The sequence below is a fragment of the Orcinus orca genome, chromosome 6, assembly GCF_937001465.1.
Source record: "Orcinus orca chromosome 6, mOrcOrc1.1, whole genome shotgun sequence".
Lineage (NCBI taxonomy): Eukaryota > Metazoa > Chordata > Mammalia > Artiodactyla > Delphinidae > Orcinus > Orcinus orca.
The window spans coordinates 53,025,789-53,038,655 of record NC_064564.1 but is presented as its reverse complement, the minus strand read 5'-3'; the positions used below and the strand labels follow the sequence as shown (position 1 = coordinate 53,038,655).

The 12,867-nt window shown below is 45.3% G+C and overlaps 1 protein-coding gene across 3 annotated transcripts in view; it reads left to right on the top strand.

Annotated features, from left to right (window-relative positions):
• The window catches only part of ADAMTSL1 (ADAMTS like 1), a 1,025,773-nt gene that overhangs the window by 920,887 nt on the left and 92,019 nt on the right, over positions 1-12,867 (top strand). For all 3 annotated transcript variants that reach the window (XM_049711047.1, XM_049711046.1, XM_004276108.3), the window contains 3 exons: positions 380-508; positions 8,868-9,047; positions 11,278-11,412. In XM_049711047.1, coding sequence (XP_049567004.1) covers positions 380-508; positions 8,868-9,047; positions 11,278-11,412 — 444 coding nt within the window. The remainder of the gene's footprint in view (positions 1-379; positions 509-8,867; positions 9,048-11,277; positions 11,413-12,867) is intronic.

Here is a 12,867-nt window from a genome sequence, read left to right as displayed (position 1 = left end):
GTAGAGAGTATGCAGGATTGCTCTGTGTTATTTCTTATAACTGCATGTGAATCTACAACTATCTCAAAATAAAAATTTAAGCCCATAAAAATCGAATGTATTGGATCATTTGTTTAATGATAAGATGCACAAATCATCCCAACTTGTTGGATACCATGCTCTCTCCTCAGATTCTTTTTGTGACAATTCTACAGTAGCTAGACAGGTAGGTGCGTGGACGGATGGTTTTTATAGTATACAGTTAGAGTTTTTTCAAAGGAAAACACGGTCAGTGGAAAAAGCCTGGGTATGTCCCTTGTTCATTGTTGGTCATCTCGTGTTTCAAGGGAATACCCAAAGCCACCATCTAATAAAATGTCATGCTCCTTCTCACCCTCAGGAAAGCCACTAGTGAAAACATCCCGAGGGACTGTGTTCAACACGGAGGAACCTGCCATCACAGTTGATGTAGGAGGCACCGTCAAAACAGTTGGAGGCGTGAATGTGACTATTAACTGCCAAGTTGCAGGTGAGAAATGCATTCATATGTTAATCCATTTGTTCAAATATTAATGGAGCCCTGTGCTAGGTTGGGGGCTGAAAAGATAAGTACAAATTCTACTCTCAGGGATGTGGGGCTAGTAGGAAAACTGAAGCATGAACCTCAGTCACTCTGAAAGTGGAAAGTGCTGCCGGAAGTTGAGAGGAGGAAAACTGGGACAGATTAAGGGAGAAGAGGTGGTTTTTATCTCCGTCTTGCATACTGGTAGAATGTGAGCATGCAAAGATGGGGGCAGAGGGTGTTCCAGGGTGATGACAGAGTGTGAGAAAATTCATGGAAGCAGGGAAGCTGCAGGACTTCAGGGGAACAGCGTGTGCTTTGGTCTGGCCGGAGCCCAGAGTACATAGATAGGGTGGTGGGGCTTAAACTTTAGTAATGTGGGTTGCACCTGTGCCGTGGGAGACTTTGATGAGGAGTTCAGACAAAGGCAGATTGAAAGTGACATTAAGGGGCCATGCAGTGCATAAAATGGATTGAAGAAAAGAAATACAGGGACAGAGAGTCCAGTTAAGAAGCCATCATAGTAGGGCTTCCCTGGTGGTGCAGTGGTTAAGAATCCGCCTGCCAATGCAGGGGACACGGGTTCGAGCGCCAGTCTAGGAAGATCCCACATGCCGCGGAGCAACTAAGCCCGTGCACCACAGCTACTGAGCCCGTGTGCCACAACTACTGAAGCCCGTGCGCCTAGAGCCTGTGCTCTGCAGCAAGAGAAGCCACCGCAATGAGAAGCCCGTGCACCGCAACAAAGAGTAGCCCCCGCTTGCCGCAACTAGAGAAAACCCATGCACAGCAACTAGAGAAGACCCAACACAGCCAAAATAAATAAATAAATAAATTCATATCCAGAAAAAAAAAGAAGCCATCATAGTAGTTTAGAGCAGAGGTGCTGGGGCCTGAACTCAGGGCAGTGGTGGTGGAAAGCTCGGGAGTGGATGGCAGGGGTAAGATCAACAGGAACCTGGAGCTTACTCACTTCAGAAGTGGGTAGGAGTCATTAATGAAAACAGCCGATGCTGTTAGGAGTGTGATAATAGACATTGCCCTTGGGTAGGCCTTGCAAACTCAGAGGCCTAAAGGGACCAGAAAGTCACAGGAAAGTGGAGGAGTAGTGGACCAGAGGAGGTTGTAGTATGCTCTTCATGAAGGCGTCTACTGTCAATTAAAAAATAAAAAACACCCACATAGACTGGAACAAAGCTCAGCTACCAATTCTCCCCTCCTGTGAACTGCTAGCCTGTCTACCCCAAGGGTTTACACACCCACAGTGCAAAGAAAAAATGGATGGCTCTTGTGCCCAGCCACAGTCCCCTGATTGCTGTCCTCATCAGATATATCTTCCTGCGGCACCCAAACCACGGTTCCCCAGTCATACCCTGTCTGCAAAAAGGACAGGCATTGGCACCCGCTGCTCTGGGGGTTTCTTCATCTTAGATCTCAGCCCCAGCATTGGAAGATTTACCTCCACTTGTGATTTATAAGGCCAGAGAGAACCCATTTTAAAAGAAGTAGGAGGAGAATCTTCATCTAGAGCATGTTGTTTCCAAAGAACAGCCAGGTCTGGTTTTTCTCTGAAATGTTCTGGTAGCTCCAGGAACCCAAAAGTATAAATCTCTCTCTGTCATCATGCATTAGCTTCTTCTTGGTAAAGCTTCCCTTGGCCTGTGCATCCAACCTCATCAGTGAAAGCTTCTGGAACTAAATCCCTTCAGGCCCTATTAGGACAGAATCTCTGACAGGGCTTCCCATGAATGAGTTGCCCCTCTATACACAGCCTGGTGGTAGAGGCAGGGTCCTTTGTGCAGGACCATCACTCCTCACGTGATCACTAGGAACATGGGCCTTGGAGACGCAACACCAACTAGAGATATGATGGACCATGTTGGGTCTCCTCTTGAGCACTGGGATTGGTAGGACTAAAAAAATGGGAAACAAAGGGCAGCAAAAGCAAGGAATTGGGCATTTGAGGGAGACTGAGAGAACCAGAATCCAGGTGGAGGAGTATTTATCATGGTGAACCCAAGACAGTCAAACCAGCTTTGGTCAACTCTTCCATGCCACCTAAGGCCATGTCTCCCGACTTCATCCAGAGACTCACTCTTGGTAACCTGATGGTGAAATCCTAGGTTGTTAGGTCCAGTTTTTGCCTGGCTATGTACATTACGTTCTTTGCTTTTATGTTTATTCATAGGGCCATTTGTATTAATCATGGTTAACTAAAATAAATGTGTGTCTCTGCCATTATGCCTTTCGTTAAGTAAGATTTTTATTCAATGTAGATGGGAAAGAGCCTGCTTTTGATTAAACTGTTGGTCTGTGAATTTACTGGACAAAGAAATCATTCTTGAGCGGAGTCTCCAGTCAAAATGCTGACAGCTATAATGCTAAATGGCAGAAAGAACTAGTTTTACTTTGATACTACAAGTAGCTTTTATGGCTCTCTTGTGACATAATTTTAATGGCTATATAATAGTGTATTTTAAAAATATTACATAATTTACCTAGAATAACTCATGTCCTTACATGTTTGAGTTGTTAGCAGTTTTTCATTAAATAACTTTTTGCATACATACGTTTTCAACATGTAAAATTCAGCCTCACAAATTCTTCCCAACTCTTAAGCATAAAAAGCATTAAGCAATGAGTATGATGAGGCTTTTTCTTGAAAAGTGATCCAATCCCTTAATACCACTCCCAAACTTGTTCTCTATTTAAGAAAATTCAGAAAACTGAGTAGGAGATAAAGGGTTGGAGGAGGAGGGAGTGTTTCAGTCATTGGGAACAGGATGTACCTGAGGTAGAAAGAGTGTGTTGCATCTGAAGGAGTGAAATGTGGCCGGTGTGTCTGTAGGATGGAGAAAGTAGTGTGACATGTGGCTGGGAGGTGGGGAATAGTAGGCAAGGGCTAGATCTTATATGCTTTCCTAGATTATGGTACAGTTTGGAGCAAGGGTAGCTTTTGCAGACTTAGGATATAAAATTGTGAGGACTGGTCATGTAGAAATAACTAGTTGAGGAGTCAATGATAGGCAGTGTATTAACTAGGGAAGGCTAGACTCTGGTAACAAGTAGATTCCCAAATGTGTAATGACTCAAACACAATAGAAGTTTATTACTGCCTACCTAGGAGTCCAAAGAGTGGTCCTGGTCAGCTGGAAGGGATCTGCCCCCCACAGTCCTTCAGTATCACAGAACACTGGTGGCTATGTTATCTTGAATACATGCCTTCCAAGGTCTCCCCAGAGGTTCTCTCTATCCTGTCAACCAGAAGAGGGGAAAAACAAAGTGTAGACGATGGTTGAGAAGATTTTAAGGGTGACACCTGGAAGTAGCACACATTACTACTTCTCACATTCCTTCTTAGTCACATGGCTACTCACAGCTACAAGGGCTGCTGGGAAATATAGCCAGGCTGGGTACCCAGGAAAAAGAAGAAACAGCTATCAGTGTCTGCCACAGTCAGTGTGAAGAAATGTGGAAGGCTGAAAACCTTTCCAGACTTACATGGTTCTTTAGAATAATTGCCAAGGCTGACATTTAAGCTACTGTATCCTTTCCTTGTCTTGCATCAAACCATCAAAGAAACTTCTAGAACTTATCATGTCAAGGTGTACCTTTCAGTGGATGCCCCACCTCAAGATGTTGACAAGTCACCATGGTGCAAGCAGCCTTCCAAGTGTAACAAGTGGTCTAGTTAACAAGAATATCCTGTCTGGGATTTAAAAAAAGATGATTATACATCACCCTACCTGGCAGCTCAGTGGAGATTAAAGACGCTAATCCTCATAATCATATCAAGTTACATCCCATTATGACTACACTCATTTACTGATCCTTTCAAGCAGCAGGGAGAGCACTGTGTTATTGATAAGATATGCCACAAAGGGGGAAACGTAAAGGCAGGTCCTTTTCCTTCCTTTTTTAGACACAAATCATACCAGGGAGTCCAGAGTGTGGAGCCTATCCAACTAACTTGTCAACAGCATAGCTTTGGACTTTGTTCTGTGGTGTATATTTTTTGTCATTCTTCAGACATTTCTTTCTGTAGAATGTGCTGTCACATCTACAGGCTTGGGGAAAAAAAAAAAAACAGGCTTGGGAAAAAAAAAAACCTTCCACAACCTGACTAAGCTTCTCACCAAGAAGAGCACTAGCAAAGCCAGCACAAATGGATTCTAGAAAGTTCTCTCTTAACACTAATCTTGGTGTTACAATTACAGCAGAAAGGTTAATCCCCAAAGTAGGAAATATTTAAGGATTTGATACCAGAAATAATAGTGCAGCAATTCATACCTTTTCTAAGGAAGCAGCCTGATGTAATGGCAGGCGGTGTCATGTACTTGTTAGGAAGGGGATCCCTAGCATTAAATGTATCTGAGTTTGGATCCCCACCTGCCATTTGTAGGTCACTGATGGACCATGAGGTAGAGAGGAGGTACAGGGACTCTGTCCCCATGTAATCATTCAGGAATCCAAACTAATGTCATTTTAGGCAGATTTCATAATCTCTTCAGGTCCCAATTTCCTCATCAGTAAAATGGAGTTAATAACAATGCTTCGTAGGACCTTTGTGAAAAATGAGTGATTATGTTTATTAAATGTTTGGCTGATAGCAAATAGTAAATGTTCTTTCTCCATCTAATATGTTCAGGAGATTTTTGTATAGCTCCTGACCTTGGTGCATTCCCAATGTCTATGTATTCTAAACATCATTGTTGGGTATGTATATCTGGTACCTTTTCCAGGGACTCTGGCATATATGAGGGTTGGTGATATTTTCTGAAGCATCATTGTCATCTCTTGAGAGAAAAAGAAAAAAGAGATCTCTGGTGCATCGTTTATTTTTCTTCTCCCCTTGTCCCAACTTTGTTTGTAATATGTCAGAACCAGTCATGGCAGGACTGGCTGTCATTCCGAAGTATCTTTTTGGTGTCATTCTCTGCTTAAGGCGCATGTTCGCAGGCAGGAATCCCCCAAAATGTGACACCAGCAACTCCATCTCCATTGGCAAATTCTTGATGCAGGTCCGTGTTTGAGGAAGTCTAAGAGAGGTTTGCTAATCTGTGTATTGAAGAATGATTCCTACATCATTTGGCTTCCCTCGGCACCGCTGTCACTTCTGTGGTCCCGGTTTTACAGAGACTGGAGGTCACTTCCTTCTACCCTTCGTTATCCTGAACATGTCCATTTCTCCCATGAACTCCCCTGCTCTCAACTGAGGAATTCAGCCCTTTTAGCCAAGACTCTGTTTTGTCCTGTTAAACAGACTTGCTTTCAAAGGGGCATGAGGCCAAGAGTGATGAAGTGATGAAGGAAGAAGCTTACACCCACTTCCTGGAGACATGAGAAATGGTTCCATCCCTGGGTCATCTCTCTCTCCCTCCTCCTCTTCTTTCTCACCATCCGTGTCTCCCCTCTGGCTGCCGTACAGTCACATAAGCCCTGACCAGTGAATGACATATAGGGGAGCAGCAAGTCTTGCTGCAGGAGCTGACTGTGTAAACACAGTGTTGGCTCTGAAGAGACACATGCCATGGCCCATGGACACTGTCATGGAGAGAGAGCATTCCCCCCGACCATTCACTTAGTCACCATGCTTTTGCTGGTGGAACTGACAGCCCATTAGTCTGGTTCTCTTACCCTGCCTCCTCGCTCTAGAACAGCCTCAGTTCCTATCAGGGATTTTGTGCTTACTGCCCACAGCCCTCCTCCAAGGAAGGTGCCAGTGACAAGTGCTACGTGTAATCAGTTCATGGTGAGGGAAAGTGGGTGAATACTTGCAAAAGATGGTTTGTAGGACCTCATTTTTCCTTGCACTTTCAGGAGAGAAATAACTGGAAGGGTTTTCTTCAACTTACTTTTCAGAGGCTTTCTCCTGAGTGCCATGGAATTTTTTTTTTCCCCAACATGAAAATGGAGCTCAGGGACCAAAGTCTAAGCTGGCATGGCTGGGCATCATGACGCTCTTGCTCTCCCTAGTGGTGCTGCAATGAAAAATCATCTTTTCTGCCTCTCACCTGCATCTTTTCTCCAGGTGTATTTAGAGATAGTGCCAGCCTGGCCCCTCTCATGCACCTGAGCCTTAAGTATCTGTGCCCCTCCCTGATGGGTCAGGGCTGCAGTATCCAAGTCTCCACCCCTTTCAGCAGCCTTGCCTCCTTTCTCCGGCCAGCCTGCCAGTCCCTAGTGACTCACATTGAATTATGGGTAATCTGAACAACAACAAAAGAGAGAGGACCAGAGAGTCACTCTCCTGTTCCCCATTAACAGGGAGAAAAGCCCTACAGATTGGCCAAACACTTGGGCCACACACCTTAGGCCACCATTCCACCACTGGAAACTCCACCTGAGGCAGCAGGCCAGCAAGGACACCAGTGAATTCACACAAGGTAGCTCAATGTTAGTGAGGGAACATATGAGACCACCCTTCCATCCCACCTCACTTCCTGACACTGGGAGTTCAGGAACAGCAAGTGCTGAAGGGGTCATAATGAGGGCTGATGAGCTGGCTGTTACAAAGTAGACTGTGGGTAAATTTTATTCATCAAGGACAAACAACAGGTACACAGGCAACTCCTTGAAGGTGTCTTCATTTTCAACAGTAGGCTGCCCATGAAGGTTAAGGCTGCATTTGCCCCAAGGGCAAAATCCATCCCCAACTCAGGGAAAGCACAGGACTAAAGCTCTGGCTCTGACTGTTCCTGGCTTTGACCCTATTTACCTGGATCTGACATTCTAAACCTGCCCTGGATACATGTCCAAGAGTTTTATGAGCAAACGTTGTGAGCTGAGTCAGCAGGCTAGACAGTGCAAGGGATGGAGCTTTCTACTCCCTGGAGACCTGTGAATTAATGCCACACACTTTCTGTCTCTCAGCTCACTCAGAGCTTGGCCTCCTATGCAGACCATCTCAGAAGGCTTGTCCTGAGCTGGGGCTTGCTTACCAGCATGTGACCCACAGGGAAACTTCCTCAGGAATTAAAGCCATTCTTTTGTCTTAGTCTACTCAGGCTGCTATAACAAAATGCCATACATTGGGTGGCTTAAACAGCAGAAGTTTATTTCTCATGGCTCTGGAGGCTGGCAATTCCAAGATCAAGGTGCCAGCCCATTCAGTTCCTGACCAGGACTCTCTTCCTGGCTTGCAAACAGCTATGTCTTGCTGTATCCTCACAGCAAGATGAAGAGAGAGAAAGAGAAGGTCTCTTCTTATAAGGGCACTAATCCCATCACAAGAGCCACCCCCCTCATCACAATCTCATCTAAACCTAACAATCTCCAAAGGCCTCACCTCCTAACACCATCACACTGATGGTAGTTAGGACTTCAACATATGAATTTACAAAGGACACAAACATTTAGTCCATAATACTCCTAGAGGATAGAGCCTGACTTCCAAAGACTGGAACCCCATCCCAATTCAGATGTGCATACTCTCCCCAGCTCTCTCTCACAACAATAACTTAGATTGAGGAGAGAGCAGAACACTTTCTTTTTGTCTTTCTTTTTCTGTGGTGATACTGATAGTCCAATCTTTTCTTGTTCTAAGAAAATACTTAGGCTTCAAAAAATACAGGCTTGTTTTCTACATGGAGTGTCAACTCTGGTAAGGATCTAGCAGCTTTCATTTGTCTGGTTCATGAATATATCAACATTTTGTAGCTTTTAACTTTCTACTGAGATATAATATTTATATAGAAAAGTGCTCATATCATAAAGGTCCCAAGCCCACCAAACCAGCCCCCAAGTCAAAAAACAGAGGATTACTAGCAACCAAGCTCCCTGTCCCCACTCTCAGTCACAGCCCCTCCCAGTCCATCCCAGTCTCAGAGGAACCACCCACTCTGACTGCTGACAACAGAGTAGTGATGTTACCAATTTTTGTTTTCTGCTTTCAGAAACAACATCATACTGTGTACTGTGTGTACTCTTTCATGCCTGGTTTTTCTTATTTAACGTTAGGTTTGTTTCATGTAGTTGTCAGTCATTCATTTGCACTGGTGTATACATTCGGTTCTGAGGTGTTTTCTCCAAAGAACTTGGGTTCACTCCTTCCACCCTGGCAAGTGCCCTTTTCCCAGCTGCCTCCTTCCTCTTCTTGAACCGGCCTCTCTCTTCCTGCCTCATCAGTGTAAGGTTTAAAAGGCAAAAGATCTCAAGACAGCTGAGAGGTCAGAAGCATTATTTAGTTTGGCTGAAGGGGAGTAGAAGACGCCCAGGCACATGCTTCCTGCAGAGCAGCCCTGGGGCGGGCCCTGGCAAGAGGCTATAAATGCCTCCAGGGTCACCTGAATGTGTTGGCTGATGAGTTTATTTTTTTTCCTCCTAGGTGTGCCTGAAGCCGAAGTCACTTGGTTCAGGAATAAAAGCAAACTGGGCGCCCCTCACCATCTGCACGAGGGCTCCTTGCTGCTTACAGCCGTGTCCTCCTCGGATCAGGGCCTGTACTCCTGCAGGGCGGCCAATCTGCACGGGGAGCTGACTGAGAACACCCAGCTACTGATCCTAGGTAAACACCTCGAGGCTGGCTGCCCCCTGTGGACCCCACTGGGGGTGACTGTCTAACCCACCCTCTACCTCCTCTTGTCCCTGATCCAATTAAGTGCATAAAGGTAAAATCAATATCCCTTCCCTTCTCCCCACCTTAGGGCCTCCCAGTAGAAAGAACACAGACCTTGGGGCCAAGCAAGCCACGCAGATGTCAGTTAGAACCCTAGCTCTACTGCTGACTCACTGTGTAACCTGGGCAGGTCACTTAACCTTGCTAAGCCATAGATGCTAGTCTCTGTGTAGAAACTTATGGAGCAAGATTGCCCATATTTGGGTAGGGGTTGGCAAATAGAGGTAACAGAAGTACAGCAGTCGCTCTTAACTCCTTCTATGTTAAGGACTTCTTGGAGAATCAGACAAAAACGATAGATTACCTTGTCGAGAAAAATTCATAAATGCAAAATTTTTTGTAAAATTTCAGGAAGTTCATAGTCTAGTCCACCTAAAATCCACACGTGTACACCCCCTGTCTTTGTCCGTTCCGGCTGCTATAGCAAAATAGCCACAGATTGGGTGGCTTATAAGCAACAGAAGATTGTTTCTCACACTTCTAGAGACTGGAAGTTCAGAATCCAGGTGCCCCCATGGTCGGGCTCTGGTGAAGGCCCTCTATGTGGATGCAGAATAATGGCTTCTTACTGTGCCCTCATATGGCTGAAGGGATGAGCCAGCTCTCAGGGGTCTCTGTATTGAGGACACTAATCCCAACCAGGAGGGCTCCACCTTCATGACCTAATCATCTCCCAAAGTCCCTGCCTCCTAATATCATCACCTTGAAGGAGTTAGGATTTCAACGTACGAATTTGGGGGATGCAAACATTCAGACTGCAGCACCCCCAAACATAAGGACCTCTGATTAAAGAGTCTAACACAGTTCCTGGCATAAAATAGTTATTTAAAAATAACAATTGCTGAGACACCATCAACACTCATTGATGCCCAGGGCTGGACTCAGCCACGTGCAAGCTACAACCCTTTTGTCCCCTGGATTAGGACTCTCTGCTTCTCTTCCCCACAGAGTCTGGGAATTGGTGGGATAGGATAAAGAAGCTTGTTTTTGTCTTACTTTTTTTAAAAGGCAATTATTAGAGCACGTGTGCTGGCTATCTCAGGAAGAGAAAGCCATCATTCTTAGGGGAAAAAAAAGGAAAATGTGAGAAATATGAATAATTACACACCACGCATACATACGCATACATACATTATGGGCTTCCGCGGGGAAAAAGAAGTAAGGTGACAAGCACACAGTAGGCCCTCACTGAACACTGTTGAAATGACCATCAATTACAAGGGCAACCCTCCTGCTTCTCTTTCCACTCCAACAAGTGCTCTAGAGTAAAAGGTGGGGTTGGCCTTGGAGTGTGACGCAGGGCTACAGGAGAGGAAAGAAGAAGGGGAACAGAATTCTGCTTCTTTCCCAGGAGAATCTGGGATCATCCTACCACTAGGTTCAGCAGGTGCTTGCCTCTATTTGTTCAGTGGAAATAATAAGCAAGCCACTGTACTTCCCTTTTTGTCACTTTTATCTCTGGTTAACTGTGATTCCTGATGACGTCAGCCCTGACTCCTTATAAGATTTTGAACAATAAATCATCCCTATCCTGCTTCTCTGATCCTACTTGGGCATAAAAATCCAGATCACAAAGCAAATTCCCAGCCTCACAATTGGACCCTTTTCTTCCTAGAAAAAAGCCACTCACAGGATCCTTCGCCATAAGAAATTCCTGTGGTGTATCCCAGTCTGTGGGGACAATAACAAAGTACCTCCCTCTAAAGGTTGTTATAGGAGTTAAATGAAAAATATTTTAGCAGAGGACTTGGCATCTAGTAAATGCTGAAGAAGCACTGGCTTTTTTAAAGTGCCTTTATAATGTAGTTTCATTTAACTATGCGTTTATAGAGTCCCCAGTGGTACTGTGGGATAGAGTGGCATACAGTAAGGAACTCCGGAAATCAACATGCCTGATTCTTATTACCGACCTTACAGTTTCAGGCATCAAATATTATATTTAAAATTCAGACTCACCTTGATGGGAACACCTTCTCTATAGGAAAAATGGTGTTAAAGATAACAATAGTAACGCCTGCCTTACACACAGACACACTTACATGCATGGCCGCCTCTCCCTCTCCCCTTAACACAGACTTTATGCTTTAACCTGCCTGATGCACCATCTGCCTTCTCACAGATCCCCCCCACGTCCCCACGCAGTTGGACGACATCAGGGCCCTGCTCTCAGCCACTGGACCGAACCTTCCTTCGGTGCTGACGTCTCCGCTGGGAACACAGCTGGGCCTGGATCCTGGGAATTCCGCTCTCCTCGGTGAGTCCGGCCCTCTGGAACATTGGGCAGAGATCCAGGGCTGGACAGGATTTATGGGTGGGTGACTACTTGCAGGTGGGAGGGAAGCAGCAGTCGGGGGTGGCCAACAGGAAATCACTAAATTGCCTACAGAATCCAGACTCACCAGTGGAAACTTGGCTGACTTTCCATATGAGGTGACTGAAGTTCTTAGTCTGGACCTGAGCTTGTCCAGAGTCTAATGGGGCTCCTTTCTAAATCCTCTTGGGCTGATGCCACAGTCCGGATTCTCTCAGTCAGATTGATGGCGCTGAATTTGGAGAAAGATACAGCAGTGCAGAACAGCTCCTATATCTCCTCACCCCTTGCCAACTGTATCCCAGTACTCCTCCATTACCTCTTCTTACCTAAATTAGAGCTATAACTAGCCTTCAAGGAGAAAACTGCAATATCAGTACCTCCCAAAAGCCAGGCCATCTATTTAAACCTCCTTCAGTAGGTGGGGCGTAAAACCAACCCAGAGAGGCCCCTCAAGGCAAGTGTTTAAGTAACTCCACCAGGTACAACTTCCCTGGCGTCTGTCATTGGTAACCTCCACCAAGTTATTGCCCATGTGGCTGGCACCCTCTTGTAGCAGAGAGTTGTTCAAGGGCATCCGCATCCTGGGCCCCTCACCCCAGAATCGTGGAGATGCCAGAGCAACCTCTACATTCCCAGCATGCCCTCTGGAGATGGTCAAGGTGGAGAAGAAGTCCTCTGCCCTCAAAGGCCTGGGAAAAACAGGCCTACAAAATGGAGAAAATCTTCATGCTCACTGTTTGTGGCCCCAAATGTTGGTCACGGTAGCTAGAATTATGTCCTTGGCTCAGTGTTGAAATTTCCTCTACTCTTCCCCTCGCCCACGTGCAGAGGACGGGAAGCCAATGGGTTCTCAGTCTTACTGGTCATAACTTAACAGTACGGCCCCAGGGCTTGGTATCTTTAGGGTTCTAGCACAGAAAGATTACCTTCAGTTTTTGTTAACATCTGAAATTAGCAAAGAATGCATACAGGCCTATGGAAGAAGCTTCTGATTTCTCTGTTTCTGATCTGGGTAAAAATAAAACACAGATACAGTAACGAGTAGCGCTGTTTGTGGTAGCAAACTTGGCATTGAGTTTTTGCACGTCACGTTGATCAGAATTCACAGAAGTTTAAACTTCTTTTTTTTGTTTGTTTTGGCATATAAAGGGTAAATTTATTCCAAATTAAACATGTGCATTGTAAACTTTTTATTTTAGGCCCATCACTATGAGAGATTGTCGTAACTTATCGTCCAGTCACTAGCAGGGTGTGCAGCACTTGTTTATTTTCAAGTTCAATGACTCTTGGGTCACTCAGGTGCCATTCAGCGTGCTGGAAAAGTCGACCTGCTCATGTTTCCCATGATAGCTTTACTTTCTTTCTCCCTTATTCTGGAATAATATTTTGTCTTAT